The sequence below is a fragment of the Corvus cornix genome, chromosome 5 (assembly GCF_000738735.6).
Source record: "Corvus cornix cornix isolate S_Up_H32 chromosome 5, ASM73873v5, whole genome shotgun sequence".
Classification (NCBI taxonomy): domain Eukaryota; kingdom Metazoa; phylum Chordata; class Aves; order Passeriformes; family Corvidae; genus Corvus; species Corvus cornix.
In genome coordinates this window covers 15,962,487-15,985,847 of record NC_046335.1, presented here as the reverse complement: position 1 = coordinate 15,985,847, position 23,361 = coordinate 15,962,487, and the positions used below count along the sequence as shown (strand labels likewise).

The window sequence follows — 23,361 nt, the reverse complement described above, 5'->3', positions numbered from 1 at the left end:
TAAAATACCAGTTTTATATGCTGCACAGAAGAGGCACTAGCTGCAGCAGCTGAAAAAGCTTTTCAATTTAAATTTAAAGGACATATGGGAACAGAGCCATCAAAATACAATGTCATGGTCTTCCATACTGTTGAGTATTGCAGAATTCCATACTCTCACATATATTTAACTTCCAGTACTCATAGTTTGCAAGATGAAGTCCATAGTGTAAGAAAAGAGTGATGCCAGGAACCAGTGAAACAGTAATTGCCTTCTGTATTAGCACAAGATTTAGTATTGTATAATTTTCAATGTCTACATATTTCCTTAGTGCAGGAAAAAAACTTTTGCCAATGCAGTTGCACAAAAGAATTAATGCAAGATACAGTAGCATCAGTAAATGAAGCTCAATATACTGATGAGCCAAACACGAGCATTAATATGCAACTTCCCCATTTTTGCACTCAAAGAGAATGAATGATTAATTCTTACACTATTAAAAATGTTCTGATGAGTTGGTCTCAAAGGTGTACTAGGAACACTCTTTGACCCTGCTCCTCCACCAAGCCAGCCAGTCACCCATCTTGTAACTCCTCTTTGCTCTTCAGATAGTAACTAGAGAAGTATTTAAAGAAAACAGTTAGGAAACAAAATAAAATAAAGCAGCAGATGAAAGAAAGTGAGTAAATATAATGAGCTGCACTATAACAATGTGGCACTCAAAGAGATAAATAAAAATTTTTTATTATTGTCAAAACCATATTCTCCGCCTCTCACTTTTAGACTGGCAGTCTAAAAAGCTGGCTCTTTACTTAAAAATATAAGCCTCACATTCTTCACAATACTACTGGCACATATATAACAGATTTACTTTTCTGTAACTGATATATTACAGCTACTATACACAACAGCACTAAGTTAAATCCTTTCCTTTATGCATTAGCATTCATCAATAAAATGAAATCTACTCTATTAAAACAACGTTATCGAAAGATTAAGATCAGCATGTCCCACATGAAAAAAAAAGTGAGATGAAAGAAGAAAAAACATACTTTCCCCACAAGATGTGCAGGGACAGTCACATTTAGTTTAGCAGCAAGTGATTCTATTTTCAGGTAAGGATACTGAAAAAAAAGAGAAAAAAAAAGAAAAGAAGAAAAAAAAAAAGAAAGGAAAAAAAGAAGCCTAGTTTTCTGCAAAGTATTACCTGATCAAGTTCATCCTTTTTTAGTCCCAAGATACTTCCCATTAACCTTAACACTTCAAGACGTCTATTTTTTGGAGTATGAAAATGTCCAATAAAGAGATTTCTCATCAACAGTCTGCAGAACAAAAGAAGCTACTTATACAAGCTGCTATTGTGTAACAGCTGATACCATAATATTGATGCATTTATTCCTCATACTCTTGACTAATTTACAGTAATTCAAATAAACACATCAAATACAAATAACTAAAAAGGTGCCTCACCAATTTCCTCCTTTTGTAAGTTATCACATTTCTTACATAGTAAGTGTGAATTTGGACAGTATTAGCAATATTGTATGCAGTAAAGTGAAACTGAAGGGTACATGAGCAAATTTTGATGCACATACTACAGTCAGGGAAAATGCTTGTTCTAAGATCTTGATTCAAAAGAGCATTTAAAGAGATAGCTCTGTGTAGTCCCAAACCAAGATGTAAGGAAAGGGACAGGGGAGCCCATTTGCCTATCCCTGTTTCAGTTCTGCTGGGTAGAGAAGAAAAAAATGACCAAGGAAGAGATTTACATGACATCCAGGTGATGCAGATACATGAAAGGGCTTGCTGTTCACACCTTGAACATTATAAAATACGTTCATTAAGAACTCTTATCTCCATTTGCACAGCTCATGCTACAGAAGTGCACTTCTTTCTACTTAAGAAACACATCACTGATCCAAATCTGTTGGTTTTAGTAATCAAAATGACTATTTACAACCACCAAGCAATTGAAAAATGTCAAAATAATTAAACTGTAATTACAAGATAACATACAGAAGTACAGTCCTGCACTACTCTTGCAACTGTGAGTGCCACATCTGTACACTGAGAGGAATAAAACCCAAAAACTTAAGTCAAATCTTTCAGCAAAGACTTACTTGTCCACTTTTCCTTCCGTGCTGTTCATAAGGTTCATTAGTTTATTTTGTACATCTTCTAACATTTCTCTTCTGATCTCACCTATAAATTGATATCACAGCAAAATTAACAAAAATCAAAACTTTGAAACATTATTGCAAAATTTATCAATAATACACACTTCTATAAATATTGCTATGGTGCTTTTAAATAAAAAACAAACCCATAAAATCTATGTGATTTTTTTATAAAAAGGTGTCTACTACATCATTACTATTTGAAACCACAACCTAAATTTCAGGAATGATACTCAATACCGAAGTACAGGAGCACACATTAAATAAATCCATTGCAGAAGGTCTGATGAACTGCTCTGTTTCATCTAAATAATACAGAACTGGAAAGAAACTCTACAGCAAGGTCTGTAGTTCTGTGGTGGCAATCTTTTTCATAATGAGCAAACTCCATGTTGGCATCAGGTCTTTTTCATCTCTGCCCTTAACCTCCAATACTACCCAAGCCCAGGTATTCTGTACACCCTACTATCAGGTTGCTAAAGCCTTTGAAGCACCAAGAAGTTCTCAAGTTTCCCAGATGAATTACTGGCTAGCAGAGCAACATCAGGAGCTTGCTGTGGGTCTGTTCTGCTAGGACCTTTCTCACTCCTGTAACTGATGCAAGCTCTGGAAACGGCATACTGGGACACACTAATGCATCACAGAAACAGTGTTGAACTTCACAGTTCAGTATACTGGCAAGAGAGGCAGAGAGATGCAAGATTACCCATACTTTGGGAACAAAAATATGAATGGAAGACATTAAATGCCACAGCTACTATTAACCAAAGACAAAACTGAGAGAAAAATGGTAAACACTTCAGTCAGGCATCATGACCTGCAAACTGAATAAATAGGTCAGAATTATAAGTCAATGAATGTGAGGTAGCCTAAGAGTGTGCTAGGAGTCACTACACACATTTTCTGCCTTCTTTTGCATGCTGACTCCAAGTTCTGATACTGTTCTGTAGTGGCTGCAATGAATCTGTTCATCTAGGATAGCACAACACTGAGAATGATCTTCCTGGCCTGCACAAACACACTATTTTTCCTCTTCATAAACACAAAACAGGAACTATTAGAAGAGTAAGAGAAGAGTTTAGATTCTGCACTTACCAGTGCTGTAAACATTTCAGCTTCCTGAAATTCCTGAACTTAATAAACGATTTGTTTACTATCTACACACTTGAGTCTCACAACATTGGACTGTGTAACAAGGGTGACAAATGTAATAACCCATGATTTTAAAAGAAGCCATGGCATGATATTGTTATATTCACTGTTGCCCAACAATTTCACAGCACCAACTTCTCTACAATTCTAAAATTCCAATAATACAAATTACTTGTTAACTGAAATACACCAGTTACCCCAACCACACTGTGCCAGTAACTCAGGCTGCTTCTAACTTCCCATAAAGCTCATAAAAATAAAGCTCATAATAAAGAAAAAAAAATTCCTAGAAGTTTTACTTGCCATAAATATCGTACAGCATTCCAATTGTAAGGAAACAAGGCAGAAAGTTTTCTCTTTATAAAAATGCAGAAATACTAAAAACTGGATTGAAGTCTCTGATGTTCAGGTCTGCGGAGTTTCTATAAAACCCACAGAATAACTTGCTAGAAAAATTTATCTTCATTAAATCCCCAAATGCAGGATTTTAGAACACTGGCAGTAAACTGTTCTCAGACAAGAAAGCAAGTAATTACATACAAGGTACTAAGAATTCTTGGAAGTTAAACCTCAAATGGCTTCACCTCAAGACTGCCAAAGTGTAATATTGCACCAAATTCTCAAACCAAAGGGGTTCTGTAAGATATTGCCTTTGAAGCCTAATAAAAGTACAATTATTCATACACAAAAGCTTGACAAACACACTATAACATGGACTGTCCATGTGAAGACCACCTCTACCCTACAGATGTATAAGATAACAGGATGAACTTTTGCTCCTCTCCCTCTATAAGGTTTAATGCTTATCTCCAAATCCTTTGGAAAAACCGCTGATCACCTTAGTTTTCCTATCATTTTAACAATTTTTAGGCTCGTGTTAATTGAAAATGCTTCATTTAAAAAAACCCCACAAAATATACACTCTTGGTTTATCTATCTTAATTTCTAAAACCCTCAACATCTTTGTAAGAAAAGTGACTTATGAATTTTTACAACCTTCAAATCATCTGGGATGCATGGAAAGCATTCCACTCTTGTTTCCACAACTTTCAATCTTTAATAAGTGCATGCCACAACTGTGTTGACAAAACATGGTTCTCAATTAACACCAATAACTCCCTGAGAATCCACACAGAGATTTTGTATATACACACATCAAAGAGCCAGTCTGTGAAATGGATACAACCTAATATGCCCTGTTCAAATACTCCACATCTTTATACAAACATTTTACTTCACAAATATGAATTTTAAGGAGTACAGAATAGAACAAACTAACTAATGTCATGCTGGGAAAGTTCTTATTCAAGGAACACACAGAGTAAACTCCTCATTCAAAGCAAGTTAACCAAAGCAAAACATGTATTATACAACACTATCTTGTAACAACTACATCCATATGCATCGAAATCCATTCCAATAATGTGACTGCTCTTCAACACTCCTCTCTCAACACATCAGGGTGAGGCACAGGAGAACTGATCTGTGGTTTCAAGTTTTACATTTACTTAAAATTATGCTACTTTGTAAATACGGTTAAATAGGACATCAATACTTGAAGGAAAACATTGGCAGTATAATTACACAGTGATACAGTTGCAGGAGCAAACATAGGTGACTTGTTATTTGGATGTCCACAGAACAAAAGGGAATAAAAAGGGAAATAAACTACTAACACCACAAAAAGATAAACAGCATTTGAAAACAAATTTCAATTAAATCTTACACTGTTGCTATTTCTCTACAAAGCAAGACAGTATGAGTTGCTTTTTCCATTTTTATTCACTTAATTTATCCCTTTATGATGAATTTTAAACCAAAAGTATTAATAATTTAAATGAAAAAAAGGTTCTATAACAAAGTGGATCAACTTTTCAGGACCACTACTTTGCTATATTCCATCCACAGTGACTATGCAATTTACCATTAAACATATTTTTTAAATGGAACATTTCCTTCTAAAATAGAATCTTACAGCTGAAAAGGACTTAAACACATACTTCGGCTGTATGAAAAGACTAAGTAACAAAAAAGTCCTGAGCCAAAATTCAGCATGGACTGCTGTAAACCAGACATTTACAGTCTCCAATAATTTATTAACCATTTATGGCAATCCAGAAAACTGCATCTGGTACATCTTATACTTTTCTATTAAAATCACCTCTCCTGCCAAAAAAATCCATAAAGAAATCCTTCAAAAGATTTGGCTAACAAAACTGTGTCTGGGAATGTATTTGGCCAATTTTCAATAAGACATTATATGTTTTCTTGTATAAATAGAGAATATGAAGTGATATTTTTTTTTTATAAAAATCATTATTTACTTTACAACAACGTTAAAATGCTGTTTCCTTTATGCAACAATTCCATTTCAATTTTTTTATCAAGTAAATTGCTTGCCAATACAACACTGCTTGATACTGAGATTTAGTTTTCTCTCCAAGTTCAAACCCCTCCTGCTTTCTTATGCAAGGGTTTGACATCAAAATTAAACAGTAATGAAGAACTTCCCATTTAAGAGTGCAGTATTTGCCTATGTCAAAACTAATTTCAATCCAGGGTGTTTGTGAACTTTTGCTGTGAATGTCTGTAGTGAGAAATAGATATACAGATCAGTCAATTCAAAAACAGATCATGAGTTGTATATTGTAGCAGTTTGAAATTTAATTTAGCTTGTAAAATTTGTATGTGAACTCCTGTGATGCCCACCTGGATGCCAAACTGCACTTAGAGAGAACTAAATTTAAGTAAGTACGCATTCAAATATGTAGCAGAAAAGGAATAACTTTTTTGTAAAGTTCTTGCTGGAATCTTGAAGACTTTCAAATGACATTTCACACCATCTCTCTGATCATAAGCAAGTATGCTTCAAGAAAACATCATTTATTTCAAGAGTAAGACTAATTATCACTTAAAAAGGAATAGCAATAATTAATTGCATACGTTCAAAGCATGAGTTATCACTATATCCAGCAGAGAGGGCAGTCACATCTGTGCAAGAGCTGCTGCCTCTACATCTCTGACCCACTGCACACCCTTTATCTCTACCTCACTGTATTCCTATATCTATGTCAAATATGGTAGTTACTTTGGAAAATCTGACAACATTTGGTATTTCTCCAACTTTTAAAAAAGACATTTACAGAGCTAAATCAAGTGTCCTGGTATTTACAGGGAAAAAACCCCCAAAACCCAGAAAACGTCTACAGGACTTTTTTTTGAGAAAGATCCCTAACAGAAGGTAAACATACTTTTTCATATTTGCTTTATAAACAAGGAAGTCCTCAGAATGTGGCACAGAATTAGTCTCTCTCTCATAGGATATGAATTTTAATAAGTTTCTAGGAATACTACATAGTCTCCTCAGCTGCTTGAAATATTTTAAGCAGAAATGAAGAAAATGTTGTTACCTTCTTTCTTAAGTTCTTCAATCTGCTCCTCTTTGATGTCAAGCTGCTCAGTAAGCCTGGATGCTGCATCCAGGGCAGCATTTGCCTCTTCTAAACTCTCCTAAATAGAGGGTTGGAAAGGGACAAAAAGAGAAGCAAGGGAGATCGCTATCACAATGACACTAACACAACACACATCAGACATAACATATGAAGAGACTCCAATCACTTGTTCTTTCAAATAACTGGATTGTAAACACCCTCAGAAAATGGAGGGTCAGCAGAAGAATGCTGCTTTGCTTACTCAGTCAAGAATTAAAAAGTAGTTTGACAAGGTTCAATTTCATTATTCGGCCCACCTGCAGTGACACAACTTTTTCTTCTAGGTTTTCTGCTTTCTTCTTCCATTCTGCACTCTGTTTCTGGTGTCTTTCCAGTTCTGCTGAATACATAGCTTTTTCTTCTAAACGATAAAAAATAAGAGACAAAACAAAAAAATCTTAATTTGCAACATGTAACTCTTCTTGAGATATGCAATTGCAAAACCTCAGCATTATCATATCTGGTCTTCATGAGGTAGAGGTGGAATTCAAGTTTCTTAAATGTGATATGGATCAACAGTTTTCACAGAATTTGTTTTTTAAGTTTTTAAACGGACAACAGATTCTTAAATTCAGGCTATCAAAAAGTTAACCAGGTAAATAATATTTCAAAAGCATCAATATATGATAACTATCCCAGCTAAAAAATACTTGTTGCAATCTTTGCTATTTCTTGACAAACCTTACCCTGTTGGAACTGCTCTAGTACCATCTGCAGGTTGGCCAGAGACAGTGCATACTGCTTCACTTGGTCCTGGGAGATGGTCAGCTGCAGAACAGTTTCATCTCTCTGCTTGGTAACCAGGTTTAACTGTTCTTGCAAAGATTCAACTTGCAGACTAGCCTGATGACTTAATGAAAACAAGATACATTACTTAAATAACAGAAATTATCACAGAGAAAATCAAATCCCAGCAAACAATAGCTTAGAATTTTTCAGCTCAACTTAAAAAAATTATGGCATTTTTGTCCCCAATTCCTCTTCAAAAACAAACAAACAAAACCAACCTAAAAAGATATTTTAATGAAGTCTGGCAACAAAATCTTGACAATAAAAAAAAAAAAGAAGAATCCATATCTTGCTAATTGTCTACTTCAATGACTATGAATCAATAGGTCTTTCTACCAGTTCTTACTTTCTAACCTGGTCTCCAAGAACTCCATATAGCTTGCTACATACTAACAATGGAATGCTCCATTTACTTTCCCATTATGCAAAAATATTCTGAACCTGATTTACTTGGCTGGGAAACAGGCAGTATTTCTTGAAAGGTATTTGAAAAGTTTGATGTAGAATTAAGAAACACTCAGATTTCACAAAACCTTCTCCCAACACTTACACTTTCTCCAGAATTTTTCACAAAAAATTCTGCTCAACTTGGAGATCTCCTGAGAAAGTTAAGAGCAGAATCCATCTTTAGTGCTTAGAAAACCTCAAAACCCAAGACTGCAGCTATATACATATTTTTAATTAAAATACTTCTTCATTTGGACAACTGTAATAACATGAAAAGAAGAATTATTTTGCTTGAAGCAACCAAAATTTGCTTAAATAAGATACTAAAGCAGTCAAGATAAGCAGTAAGTAATTTTAATACTTGGGCTTTCATTGTTCTGGCTGAAAAAACTGTTTATGGCAAATAAATAAAAACCCAACAACTGGTTCTAGCGTCCCAGAGTCTGCTATCCATGAGAAATTCAATGCATCTTGCTCTATCTATATGTTTACACTAAGAAGAAGGAAGTTCTCAGCAGTGTATACTTTCCATGGCATCAGGGACAAAGTAAGAATGTGCATGTGTCTCGAAAGCAATTCACAAAGCATGACAGTCACATCTGTGCACTGAAGTGTATAAAATAAGACTCTTTCAAACTGAATGAAGCCTTGACTTCAAAGTAAGTTAAGTCACTTTATTTTTTGATTTAACACACAACTAAACTGATGGGTTGAGGATTTTTTTCCTAGTTCTAAGCACTGTTAACCATATAAGATTTCAATAGTTGCTATTAAAAGGAGAAATGTATTAAATTCTCAACAGTAGCCAAGTATATTTCAAATCACCCTCTTGATTCTGAGTAACAAAAGTTTGTATCTTTTTGTTTTCTCAAGTGCTTAGTAAGTTACAGGATGGCAATTCAGTATAATAGAACCATCAGCACCAGTCTAGTTAACTGTGGTATTTAAAAGACTACCTGGCATTCTCTACTGCAGTAGATGAGGATGCAAGTTTTTCTTCCAAAATCAAAACCTTTTTTCTTAGCTTGACCTCTCTGTCTTCTGCAGCTAAAGCTTCTCTGGTGTAGGAGTCTTCCATTTCTAAAAGGTGATTCCGCAACCTCTCCAGTTCCTGATTTAGGCGCTGCTCCTTCTCATGCAAATGCTGTACCTGTGTAGAACATACCTTGAGTTACTTGGACATAAAAAAAAAATCTGTTACTTCTCATAAAAAAAAATTAAGCAAACGTAACACATGCCCATTCAAGCACATTGCAAGTGTATTGATTTTAAGTGCTTTTAACAAGTGATTGCTACTAAGATAATCCAAAAAATATTATGGATGCAATTTGTTATTCTTTTTTCATTTATTTCTTGCAACTATAAATTATTTGTTGGTACCTCACTCTGCAGGGCACTGCTCTCCATTTGCTTTTGTTTGAGTGCTACCATGACTTGGTCTCTCTCTTGCTGAAAAGTAACAGCCTTCTCCTGCATTGATTTAACTTCATTTAACAGCTGATTCAATTCTCCTGTCTTGCCCTGTTGAAGACACAGACAAGTATTTCAAACATGGCCAACGGTTTTACCAGAGGCATAGTCTTTGCCAGGAAGAATGTAAAGATACTATTGATCTAACAAGGAAAAGGCTAGCACATCTATGGCTTTGCAACACAGAAAAATATCCAGGAAGAGTATTATTTTGAAGTTGTCTAGTTTTAAGAGATAGTCCTAAGTATGAACTTACGTACCTGTTCTTTGTCTTTCAACAGCTTCTCAAAAGCAAGAGCTTTTTCCTTCATTGAGTGAGACTCAAACTCTTTCTCTTTCAGCATCATTGAAAATTGCATATTAGTCTCCTGAAGTGCACGGAATTCTGTTTCTTTTTCCCTGCACCTTGTAACTATTTTTTCATTTTCTTCTTTCAGTTTTCGAATATCCATTTCTAAAATCAAATTTCTTTCTTTTAGATTAGTTACAGCTTGCTTCAAAAGCTCATTTTCATTTTCTTTGTTACTAAGATTTTCACTCACAGAAAGTAACTGATCACTTTTAGATTTAATTAATATATCTTTTTCCCTAAGTGATTTCTGTAACACATCATGTTTTTCTTTGATCTGCCTCATCTCTGATTCGGTCTCTTCTTGACTCTTTCTTTCAATCTCTGATGCTGCAGCAACAGAATCAGATAATCGCTGATTGTTTTCCTGAAGAGTCCTAATAGTTGAATCTTTTTCTTGTAACTTTTTTTTCAGTTGTTCCAACTCAATTTGAAGGAGTTTATACTCCTCACTGAGTGCTTCAGGAGGACTGCATTGAACATCTGAAAGCTGTGAAACAGTGGGAGCTGCTGCCACAGACGGTGTTACCAAATCCAGTTTACTCAGGAGAAGATCCTTAGTGTTACAAAGCTGTCCTATGCTGTGTTGAACCTGTGCTAATTCCTGACTAAAACTTTTCAGCTTTTTCTCATTCTGTTCATAACTCTGAATCAAGCCATTATAATCTACCTGCAGTCTTGAAGTACTATCGCTTTCAACTGAAATTTGTGCTTGCAGCTTGTGTAACTCTTCTTGGAGGTGAGCCGACTCATGCTGCATGTTCTGAACCGTGGTTATTACCTGTTGTTTCCACTCTTCCATTTTCTTTACTTGCTGTTTTAGTTTATCACGTTCTTGCAGAAGTTCCTCAAACTGGTTACTATTCACACCTCCTGCCCCATTACCAGCACCTGTACTGGATGTCTGCAAGACAGTCAATAAGGTTTGGCATTTTTGACTTAGGGCATCTATTTCAATATCTTTTTCTCGAATGATACGGGACAAATTCTGAATAGTTTCTCTAGACATGTCTTGACTGCTGTTTTCGGATCTATTAGATAATTTTCGGTTCTCCTCTTGCAACCTCACCAAAGCTGCTTCTTTAGCAGCGACCATGTCCATGATATTACGATACTCTGTTTTTAACTGACTGTTTTCCCTTGTCTTTTCACTTAGAACTGCTAGTACTTGTTCTCTTTCCATAACATAAGCTTGCAGTTGCTGCTGAAGGGTCAGAACATCCTGCCTGTAGGAAGCTGAGGAAACTCTGGCATTAAGAGCTTGTATTTCTAAATCCTTCTCTTGAATGATCCGAGTAAGTTTACCAACTTCATCCTTAGACAACTGATCAATTTGCTGACTTAGAGAAACATTCTTTTCATTTAAGAGCTTAATCTCCATCTCCCTTTCCTTGATACCTTTCACTAGTCTTTCAATTTCAGCTTTAGATAAGTCATGTTTTTCATTTCCATTTTCTCCATTAAGGGTTTGAACTTTGGTTTCCTGAAAAAGATCAGAAGAATCAGTCTGAATAATCTGTCTCTCTTTGTGCAACTGAGTTTTAATTTGTTCTATTGTTTTCTGCAAGTTTTTGATTTCCTCATCTTTCTCTAAAAAGAGTCTTTCATGTGTGACATTCATTTGCTCACACTGAAATTTGGACTCATCTATTTCCTTTCGCTGCTCCTGCAGTGACTGCTGAAGTTTCACTGTTGTTTGATTCTGATCTTCTATTGTTTTTTTGTGAACTTTTATTTCTTCTTCAAGATTAGTCTTTATCACTTTTAACTGTGTTACCTCACTTTCAAGTTCAATAATAATATCCAAAGTTTTAGGCTCAACCACAGGTGTAGATCTACTTTGCTGATCTTTAAGGCGTTCAATTTCTTCTTTCAAATGATTATTTTCTTCCTTCATGACTGCAAGACTTCTGTCTTTCTCCTCCAAGTTCTGTTTTAAGACATCCTGCTTTTTTGAAACTTTCATATATTCCTCAAGTTCCTGCTTCACCTGTAAGGCTTGATTTTTGTATTTTTCAATGAATAACTCTTTCTCTTTTATGAGATCTGTCAACTGCTTTTGTCCTCCTAAGCTAGTAGTTAACATCTCTTTTGTTTCTTGATGGTCAATTTCCATCTGCTCAATGCTCCTTTTAAGCTCAGCAATCTTAAAGTCTTTCTCTTGATGGAGCTTAACCAGGCGCTCATGTTCAAGCTGCAGTGCAGTGGTATCCATACTACGGGCATTTGATAACTCCTGGATAGTTTGCTTATAATTATGTGCTTGTTCCAAAAGCCTCTTCTCTGTCTCATTTAATTCACTCTCTAACTGTCTTTTTTCCATTTTCAAAGCCTCCACAACAGTGTCTTTTTCCAAATAAACTTTCTTTTTCTCTGAAATGGCATCACTTAACTCCTGTTTTAGGTCTTCAATGGCTACTATCAGCTCTGCATTTTCTGTTCTAAGATTAGACAGAGATTTCTGTAAATCTTCATTGAGTTGTTTATTTTCTGAAACATCATTCTGTAGTTTTGTAATTTCAACTTCTCTTTCTTTCAGAATCAGATCTTGACAAGTGTTGTTAGATTCCTCATTACTTTTTTCTGTTAACTGGCTCAAGGATACACAAAGTTCCTCCTCTCTTTCTTTTAGTTTCTGCTGCAATTCTCCAATTTCTTTTTTACTATGCAAATTACAGTCCTGGGCTTTCCTTAATTGTTCCTGAAGATCTTTAATATTATCTTGTAGCTGCTGCTTAATTATATGCAAATCATTAAGTGCATATGAACATTGGTTTAGTTTTTCTTTCTGACTATCCAACTCTTTAATAGTTTTCATCTTCTCAGTTTCTAATTCTGATACTTTGTTTCTTTCACAATCTATGTCAAGTTTCAGCTGTTTGATGATACTATCAGTTTCTGTGCGTTGCTTTGACAGCTGCTCTTTCAGTGTAATCATATGCTGGAAATGAACACAAAACAGAATTCATTAGGGTAGGAGAACCAGCTGAACTATGCATTTCATTCACTTTTATCCTCTAAACAATAAAAAAATTCAGAGGAAAAAATGTTTCTTAGTTGCCAACGTAAGTTATCAAGTTGTATCACCTAGTCAAATTAATTAAAACCAAATATCAAACAGGGACAGATGACATTTCACTACCAAAAAAAAAAAAAAAAAAAGAACACCATCCCCCCCTAAAAGAACCTTAAAACTACCTAAATCAAGAAATAAAAACCAAATTGCTTAAAAAAAAAGAACTGTCAGAATTTCTCAAGACAGTTGGAATTCAGCAAACAAAATTGCTTAAAAAAAGGGCGGCACTACATTTAAATTATCTGTATATTCTATTTTCAACTTCTTGTTTCAACATACCTGTTTGGATTCATTTCATAGGTGATTCATTGGTAAAACAATAATTGAAAACACATGGCTTGCAACTCTTAAGTTTCTGATTATATGTAGTTGGTGACTTTTTTTACTCCACAAATGCTCATATTATACAGAACTTGCAATAAAGTAACTTAAATATTCAACATAATTAAAAATTTTAAAAGGAAAAAAGTTTCAAATTATGATTGATTTTACTGTCATAAAACAGTCAGAATACTACCAGGATAAATTTAATCAGAAATGCTGCAATGAAAAATCAGGGACTATTTAACTGGACTTCGTAAAGTAACATCCCTTATGGATAGCTGACACACTGTATTATTCCTTTGTCTGTAACAAGTGGGTTTTACTTGCACTTCAGAATTTCTCATTGAGATGGTAGATATGGAGAAATACTGGCCCCAGTTTTCTTTTTAGACCTCAGAGGATAACTTGTATTTCCCTGCTATCTATGTTCAAAGATCAACTCTAAACATTTATTCAGCAGTTCAATAATTAGTTGAAGTATTTATTACCTGAGTAGCTTCTTGATTCTGCTTGTCTAGTTCTTCCAACTCTGCTATTAATGTTTCCCTTTCAGCAACACTTTCATCTAATTCATGTTCTTTCCTTTCCAAATCTTGTCTTAATTGATTTATTTCTGAATTCTGATCCTCTGTATTCGAAGAAAGAATATTCTCATGTTTATGTTGTGCACTTGTCAGTTCCTTCTCAAGTCCCTCAAAATAAAAAAAAAATAAAATTGTAAATATCAGACTTTATCTTGCTGAAATTATGTTGGAATCTCTAAGCCTACAGGAATACTTCCCCAGTTAAAAATTCTTTAGTGTGAAGTATTTGTCTCCACTATTCATACATACACATTTATTTCCTCATCGCTTGGTTTAGGAGTGCAGTTTATAAACTTCTGCACAAAAAGCCATGGTATGGTAAGAAGTTACATCCGCCTGTGAGGTATGGATTGACAGCTGGGATAAACTATTATAACTGCAAGAGCCACCCTAAACACAGCAGGCTGCATGGTGAGACAGGAAGTTTTAATCAAGCACATCTAAATAACATCATTCTGAAAAATGCTATGGGAACCCTTGAATGAAAGCGAAACACAGAAATCCTCAATTGAAAAATACTACTGGATGCAAAGTAAAATAAACCAAATCTCTCGAGTTGGAGAGTTTATAAAGGACCAAGTCAACCACACCAAAAACTAAAGGTGTGTTATGTTCCACTGCTTCACTTCATCAGTAAGATGGAATGCACTATTATTACAAGTACTACATAGAAGAGAAGTATTTCCCAACTGGTAAGTGCTGAAACTGAAATATGCTAAAGCAGAAGTGAAAAATGATGTATTCTACAAAATGTACTATTAGTACTTTAAAAATGTATGTTATAGCTTTCTAGGTAACAATAAGATATGTGGAACTTGAATGGTTTTCCTTAATAGAATACACTGGAGTTTCACAAGTAAAAATGTATTGTTTCTATAAATTCCACATGTAATTATAGAATTAAACTACAATTATTTCCTTTTACATTACAATGTTATTTATGTAGAAGTGTGAATGTTCAAAAAAACCCCCAAAATTACCAAAACGTGTGTTTTCTACCAGTTACTATTGTTATGAGTTTTTTTGTTGGCTTAATTTAGAAATTGCTTTACCTGATTTAAACTGGAAAGTCTTGCTATTTCATTTTCTGCTTCTATAAAGGAAAATGAAATAAAATAGATAATTTTACTACCTTTCAAACAATAATAAAACAAAATCATTCTCCCACCTTTCCCAAACAGAACGCTGCTGCTCAAAAGAGAATAGTTTCACAGCATTTTGTGATGACAAGCACCAGGGCCATGAAAGATTCAAACATACCATCAGTCACTACCACAAAGCAGAGCATTACTTTCACAACTGATCCCACATTAGGAGGACTTTGGTACTACAGTTTATCAGTTATGCAATATTAAAATATTTTCTACCTTCAGATATATTCCTTAAACAGGTATGTTAGTGTTTCCTCAGGAAGATATTAGCATACATACACACATACACAAGAATGTACTTTTTGAATTTAAACAAACAACTTCTATTGAGGCTTACTCACTTTTAAAGAAAAAAACCCCTACCAAACAGTTGGCAGACATGATTACTTCCCTAATGAGAAACCCCTACGATAACCACGCTAGTCCTAACAACGTTCTCTTTTCTGCTTCACCGTACTTCAATGGACAATGCTTTTCTAAAGCAGCAACACTTAAAAGGTACATATTCTCATATTCAGTTTCAAATTCATAAAATAAATTTTGAGTTTTAAAAGTAAAAACCTGCGAAAACAAACTATTAAAAAATAATAAAAAAATAATAATCTTAGTACCTAACAATGCTTGCTGTAGTCTGACAACATCTTGTGGTTGTGATGTCTTTGATTGGAGCTGCTTCTGTTCTTTCAGGAGAGCATCTTGCTCTGCCACAGATCTTTGAAGCACACTAAAGTCAGATTTAAGCTTTTCATAATCTTGTGCTATTTGAATTTTTTCTAGCTTTGCAAATTCTTGCTCTTTCAGAAGATTTCTGTTTTCTGCTTTGGCAGAAGACAATTTGTGATTTAATTTTCTTATTTCATCCTCTAGGTTCTTTACAATCTGCAACTCTTCTACTTTTCCTCCATCTAGACTTTGAGGTTTTTTTTTCTGTTCAGTAATTTTAGAGTCATCCACGGCATCTGTGCTCACACCATCTAAAAGACAAAACAGATTATTTGCAATATTAACCAAAACCATCACTCTAGATGTTTTATTTCTCTTCTTTCACCTCTTCTGACAGAGGGAGATAGCCTAAAACAAAAACATGGTCGTCATCAACAGAAAGTTTAGTTAAATAGGTTTAACATTTGAAGCTGTGCTATACACATTACTCATTTGATAAGTATCTTTTTGAATACTTTCACATGCTTGGCTCAAAATAACTTTAAATGCTAAGTGTTGCAAGACATCATTTGTTTGCAATTTAATTAGAATAGACTTGATCCCCACCTCTCTTGGTGAGGAGATGACAATCTAATTTATCAGGATTTGGAATCTCTCAATTTTCTAAGAATAATTTATCAAATCCCATCTAATTCAGATTGATGCAAAATCCATTTATAATTTAATTAATTATATTTCAAAGGTTTGCCAAATGGTTGTTACAGGAAACAATTTGCTACAAATAATTGGTTAAATGATGCACTAAGCTTTTCAGCTGAAGAAAAACATTTTTCAGAATTAATCTTTTTACAGATCCATCATACTATACTGACATTTATATTTCTGTACAATCTCCTATAATTTCCAGGTAAGTTAGAGAATCCAAAAATCATCATCAGGAGAGTACAGAAAAAAATGAAAGCACACTACTTGTGAATTCACCTCGGTGTCAGCTCAAACACTTGCCCCTGCCCTAGTCCCTATCATGTTGTCAGACAGAATGAACAAAATAAAAATATAAAATACTCCAGTTCTTAAAAAGTCACTAATGGTATTTATTTTGCAGATAACTCGTAAGGTAAAAGATAAGGGGCTTCTACCTTTGACTTCCTTAAATTTGTCCTGCTGGTGTACATACATGAAGGGAAAAAACATATTACATCTTAACAGGCATCTGATTTTAAGAAATAAATTCCCTATCAGTACTACCTTACAAGTTAGAGAAGCTGTGAAAATACTTCCCTTCTTTCCAAGAAGGGAACAGATTTCTCATTGCAAACAGAGAATATATACTCTTCAGAAGTCAAAGCTTTACCAGGTAAATAGAGGTTTACAGGCAAAGCTGATGTATTTGTGCAAAGAAGCCTCTAGAGGAAACCTAACTGACACGACTATTTTTAGGGAATATGAAATACTTAAAAGGCAACAAAAAGCTCCTTGTGGGAACTACTGAGCTTCTATATTGTAGTCAGGCCACATTCTTAGGTGTGGTTCTTACGGCAATCACAGGATCACAGCATGGTTTGGGTTGGAAGGGACCTTAAGATCATCTAGTTTTAACACCTGCATCATGGACAGGGGTGCCACCCACTAGATCAGGTTGCTCAGGGTCCTATCCAACCTGGCCATGAACATTTCCAGAAACTGGGCATCCACAACTTCTCTGAGCAACTTGTTCCAGTGTCCCACTACCCAATCTTTGAGCTTTTGTCAAGTAATTCAACTGGCACATATTACTTCTCATAAAAGATATTTTTGTGCTGTTACTTTCGTATCTTCAATTCGGTACGTCTCATCCACACCTATATTCAGTGTAAGTTAAAAAAACCAACCCAGAAAGTGTAAAATTCAGAGCACAACAATTGGTATGTATAGAAAATGACCCTCCAGACTAATACATGTCACAGATGAAACACTATCATTCCAGTGTTCAAGCCAATCAGAGTGAATAAAAGATACAGGACACATCTTAAGCATGAAGCTGAACTGAAATTGAAATTCAAATTCTAAACATCATATATTTGATACCTATTGTACTGCCACGTGCATATTCAACACTTTAACCAAAATTCACTCTACATAAACTAAAATAGAAAGCATGTGGTAACAAAGACCTTGCTGTAACTGATTCTCGAGTTCTTCAATTCGCTCTTCATATTCACGCAGTTCTTCTCGGTGTCGGCGACCTATCTCTACCAACTTCTGTCTGTGTGCATCCTGCAACACTGACAGCTCATGCTGATGTTCATCTATTTCTTGACTTAAATTCTGCTTGAGCTCCTAAAAAATATCATTAGAGAAACAAAATAGCAAAATACAGCACAATGTCTTCTTATGAAAGAAATAACACAATACAAAAGAAAGAAAGAAAGTTTTCCCCAGTCTAATTAAAGGATTTATTAAAGGATTTCTCACAGCAGAAGTCAAGTTTCTTGACATTTGTTGATTTGGAGTTTTTAAACGTGTTGAAAGAAATTCCTTTAAAACATATGCTTACACACATAGTATGCCCTACACAACAGCAAATATTAAACCAACGTAAAGCAGTTACAAGTGTTACATACAAAGTGGATACACTAGGATGCATTTTTAGTGACTTTCTAGGATGACATGTAAAATCGGTATTTTGCATCTTCAACAAAGAAAGGCCAGATGTTTCTGAGAAGGGAGAAATTATTCTGTGTATCTAAAATACAGTCTCATAAGTCATCAACAGCTTCACAAAGTGATTTGCCCCAATAAGTACTAACATCATTGTTCCAAGCTAACATACTGTAATTATCAAATTATACAAATACCCTTTCTCAGAGTAACCATTTTAAAATATTGTACTGCTGACTGAAATATTGCTGTGCTATGACATGCCCCTGTGCATTTTTAATAATACTGTAACAATGCTAGTTAAAATATTTACAAGTCATGTGACCATATGCAAAACCACGAAGAGTAAAGCAGAAGGAGACTAGTTTGTCATCTTACCTTAACAACATTTTGTAGTTTGCATATTTCACTTTGTTCAGCATCATTTGTGCCTTGCACTCTGGAAGACTGAAAAAAACCCAAACCATATCCCTATGAAAATTGTGATAAATACATGTATTTTTTATGTAAATGCTTCCTCTACTGATACTCAAAAGTAAAAACAACAAAGCTATCATGAAACAAAATAAAAATCCACTGTAATTTTGATTTTTAAAAAAATACATTTTAATAGAAACATTTTAATTTTCCATGGATTTTTATTATTACATTGCTACATATAAATGGGTAAAAAGTTTGGAGTGGGGGGTGTTATTGCTCATAGTAAGACAACAGGGTTGCTTAGTTTTGAGTTTTTTCATATGGGAAAAGCATACCTCTGAAATCAGGCTATTACTTGAAAAATTATAACTCACATCAGCAGCAGCTTGAAAGATTGTACTTTTTTGTCTCAACAGACCATGAATTATAACTGACATATCAAGGACTCAGAGAAGAGAAAGTATAAAGAATATGCAAGTATCCAGCTATTACTTTGAACAGTACTGTGCTATCAATAAAAATCATTATCATAGCCAGGAGGAAAGGAAGTATTTTTTTGAAAAGCTGAACAAAAGTGAAACCCTAAAGTAGCATTCTAGGTGAATGTTCACAAAACCCCTTATCTAACTTGACAAATCATGCATAAAACCATCACAAAAAAGCATTTGGAAGTTGGTCACTGAATGTGTCCTTAATCATGTGACAGCAAGAAAGGTTTCAGCTTTTCCATCAAAACATGTTGCTTCTGGACATTTTTTAGCATGAACTTCCAAAAGATCCACTCCTAATCCACAAAATGCAATGAGAGCAGTAATTTGGAGGGGAGAGGGAAAAGCAGGGTAGAAGAGAAACCACTCACCACTGCAATCTGCTTCCAGTGGTCAACCTCCGATTCGAGCCTGGAAACTTCATTGGACAATCTGTTTATTTCCTGTTGTGACCAGATTATATCTCCAAAATCCATGTCATCTCCTTCAAAACCTGAGGAATGTCTGACCACTGGAACATAGGAGGCTGATGCAGTGGCTGCTGGCAAAACACCAGCTCCCAACTGGGCAGTCTGAGCAGCTGTCTGTACTTTCTGCAGTTGTTCCTGTAGTGCATTCTGTCTGGCTTTTAGATGGCTGATTTCCACCTGAATATACAAAATAAAATGCATTGTTTGAATAAGAAGAATATCAAAATACACTCTACTTTACCCTTTGTGGCCTTATGAAATGTGAACCAAGCAATTTCCCCCCAGCACAAATAACGGATCACTTTCACTAGAAAAAGAAAAACAACCCTAAACATTCTCATAATGGAGAAAAACATCCTTAGCTCAAGTGTTATAAAGTACCTCACACAGAGACACGTTTTTTTTAGCAGCCAAGGTACACAAATAGTATAGCACTATCCAGGCTAACTGATTATACAAAAAATTTAAATATATAAAGAGGGTATTCAGATATGAAAGTTAAGCAATATATTATGCTTTTCCACTTATTTTTATTACATTTGATTTCTTTCATGTTTAACAACTCAATGTATTGAAAATTTACTCATTTACAATAAGGTGAAATTAGCTACATGTAATTTTCTTTTAACAACTCTGTTACTGTATTTAACAAGCAGAATTTTATACATCTCATAGTTCTGCTTCCTCTAGTTCCCACATGAATTTGTGAATAAAGCAGAAATAAAACTCCCTTTTGTGTAACTCTTGGCATGCTGGCAACTTTCTTCATTTAGGTCTATGAAATCTCATGTTATACAGTAGGCTATAAAGCTGATGCTTCCACCACAAAGAGACATTTCACAAATTTTGAAAGGCAGCTCTGTTCTCTTTAATTGTATATGTTAAGATAAATAATGATATCTAAAGACAAAATAATTGCTTCAAATGGGAATTTGTTCCTGTTGCCTTCCTTAGAAGTAACTGAATCAGAAATACAAAGCAGTATATAGTGTCTTTTCTCACAGTGATCCCAGAAACAACAGAAATTCCGACAGCTGCATGACATTCCCAGAGCATTTTCTCTTGCCTCAACTATCCCCTGGAAGCTTGGCTTGCATCACATGATTCAGTGAAATATATCTTAGCCTACATTAACAAACCAAGAAACCATAGCTATGACCAGTATTTCCACTGGAAGAGAACAGACACTGCAACAAAGGAATTAAACAGGACAACAGGCAAGTTTATTTGACAAACATACTGAGAAATTTTACTCTGTATCCTACCTCTTTCTGTTGAAGCTGATTGCGGTACTCAATAGACAACTGCTTTATTTGCAGCTCTGCTGCTTCATGCTTTTCTTCTAAGTCAGTACAGACTTTTTTCAGTCTATCATTCTATCAAAAATGAGAAATGAATGTTGGTAAACTCAGAGCACTCCTTAAAGAATCAGAAAAGCAAAAGGCTACTGAACAGAAAAGAAGTAAGTTAAATTGTACAGGTTTCTCATGCTATTTAATTCAAAACACACAGTAACAGCAATGTTCAAGCGTGGGCCCAAAATCATGGTCACATCCAAGCTTTCCATTTTTACATAGCATGGACTCCAACTCATTCTCAGAAAAAGTTTTGTGATGACCAGAGATAAATGCCAAGGTTTAAAAAACTCACGGCTGAATCACTTGGATCTTAGCAAGATCCACAGGTAGAATTTAAGAATTTAAGCCACAAAGCACAAATTGGAGCTAATACCCAGTGTTCTCTCTCTGACCTTAGCCAATAGCAGATGGCAAAAAACTAGAAAGAGGACAAGCAGGAACAGTTACGGCCCCAAAATAGTATCTTAACTTCACAATGCTCTTAAGGGCTGAAGACATACATGAAAGTTGTTTGTTTAGAGACATAAATAAAGTCTCAAGACCAACAAGTCTCTTATAAGAGCACACAAAGCTACTTTCCATGAGGACACATGAGATTTATAAGTGGTTTTGGAGGAGCATGAGCAGGCATAGCTATGTCAAAAATGATCATACGGTAGGACAACAGAGAGAGAACAGAAGCAGGGAAAACGCCCACTCTTTTCAGAGCTAAGCCTACTGCTGCAGTCCTAGTCCACCCGATAGGCAGGAACAGTCACAGCATGCAGCAGTTAGCAAAACATGAAAACTTGCACCACATGCATACACCAATAAACCAATGTGCCTCCCTAACTGTGATGGCAGTTTGTCACAAAAAGTCACATTCTAATGCCACTGTCACCGTTGTTTCTGGATTTACCCAGGGACAAGCAACTTCAGTGCAATATTTCAACTTTATACAAAACAAATTCTATGCATTGCTCTTAATTACAATAGTGTTTCAAAATGTCTTACTTCAAACTTCTGTGCTGCATTAATACTTTCTATTTCTCTGAGTCTAGAATTGGACACATGGAGTTCTGTTGCTGCATCTGAAAGAAAGTGAAAATTTTCATTTTAATTACAATCCTTTCAATCTATTAAGAGCAGTTATTAATACATATCTTACTTCAGACTGCTTTAATGTTCATTCCTAGGTAAATATCAAAAGTTGTTTTCATCAGAACACTGTAAGAATTATTTTTCAGACAATCTTTCTGAATGTAATTTAGTTCACTCATATTTAGGCTTTAAACCAAATCAAAACCCTAACAGATTAGTATGGATTTAAGCTTTAAAGTAAGGGAGATAAAAATGTTTTACTTGACTATTTCGTGTCCCTGAATCTGTTTCTCATTTCAGACTTGCTCCTGACCTGAGAGTTGTGTGTTTCTCTGTAATGCCGTGTGAAGTTTCAAAACAAGTATTAATTCCATTAAATACACATAACAGTGACTGAATTTTCAGAATAAAAAATGAACCACCCACACCCAACAAAACCCACACAACAAAACATCAACCCTGTAAGACTCATTGTCTCTTAAAAAGGTGATACATCTACTATCCCAGTTAATGCAATAGAAAAAGCACATAATTCCAGATATACTTTAATGACCAATCTTCCTCAAATTGACTATGTTTATTTCTCCTATGTCCCACCTTTAACGGACAGAAACACCACATTTCCTTTTATCAATGAGAAATATCCCGAACTGACTATAAAGCAACCTTGACAATATTTCAAAATTTGAAATAAGTACAATTTCCAAGTAAATACTGTATTTCATAATTTCCTACGTGCTGTTTAAAACTGAGACAGCTCAAGCACTGCAGAGGCAACAATTTACACATGAAAACTGCGAAACAGAAGATGTGCAGGTCCATAATCCACAAACAACTGATGGCAGTCAAAACACTGAATGCAAGGGTAATACTAAAAACTAGGAAACTTTTACCAACTAGGAAATTTAAAAAACCCAAACTGTAAGGAAGTACTTGAAAAGTTTTGTTTAGGCCACACAGTATTTAAAGGTCTTTATAGAAGAATACTTGGATGACACTACATTTTTTACACCCTGGAGTCTAGTAACCCATACAAATACACTACTCTGAAATTTTTAGGAAAATTAAGATGTTGACAGCAGTATCTAGCAGTGAAGTACACCTGGAAATACCTACTGAACATCAGTACATCTCTCTTGCACAAACTCATGCACAAATGTGTGAGTTTACAAATTATCTTTTAAAAAGCAAAACAAACACCCTTGATGACTGCACAGCTCAGGAGCATAAAATAGCTTTCCAAATTAAACTAC

The 23,361-nt window shown here is 34.9% G+C and overlaps 1 protein-coding gene across 1 annotated transcript in view; it reads right to left on the bottom strand.

Moving 5' to 3' along the window:
- Positions 1–23,361, bottom strand: part of TRIP11 (thyroid hormone receptor interactor 11) — a 29,362-nt gene that overhangs the window by 4,392 nt on the left and 1,609 nt on the right. Inside the window, exons 2-18 of the mRNA XM_010394265.3 lie at positions 22,022–22,098; positions 20,936–21,046; positions 19,572–19,847; positions 18,671–18,739; positions 17,806–17,971; positions 15,601–15,963; positions 14,891–14,931; positions 13,743–13,946; positions 9,766–12,795; positions 9,416–9,556; positions 8,992–9,185; positions 7,486–7,649; positions 7,057–7,160; positions 6,719–6,818; positions 2,100–2,181; positions 1,187–1,301; positions 472–594 (exon numbers count right to left, since the gene is read on the bottom strand). Coding sequence (XP_010392567.2) covers positions 472–594; positions 1,187–1,301; positions 2,100–2,181; positions 6,719–6,818; positions 7,057–7,160; positions 7,486–7,649; positions 8,992–9,185; positions 9,416–9,556; positions 9,766–12,795; positions 13,743–13,946; positions 14,891–14,931; positions 15,601–15,963; positions 17,806–17,971; positions 18,671–18,739; positions 19,572–19,847; positions 20,936–21,046; positions 22,022–22,098 — 5,360 coding nt within the window. The remainder of the gene's footprint in view (positions 1–471; positions 595–1,186; positions 1,302–2,099; positions 2,182–6,718; positions 6,819–7,056; positions 7,161–7,485; positions 7,650–8,991; positions 9,186–9,415; positions 9,557–9,765; positions 12,796–13,742; positions 13,947–14,890; positions 14,932–15,600; positions 15,964–17,805; positions 17,972–18,670; positions 18,740–19,571; positions 19,848–20,935; positions 21,047–22,021; positions 22,099–23,361) is intronic.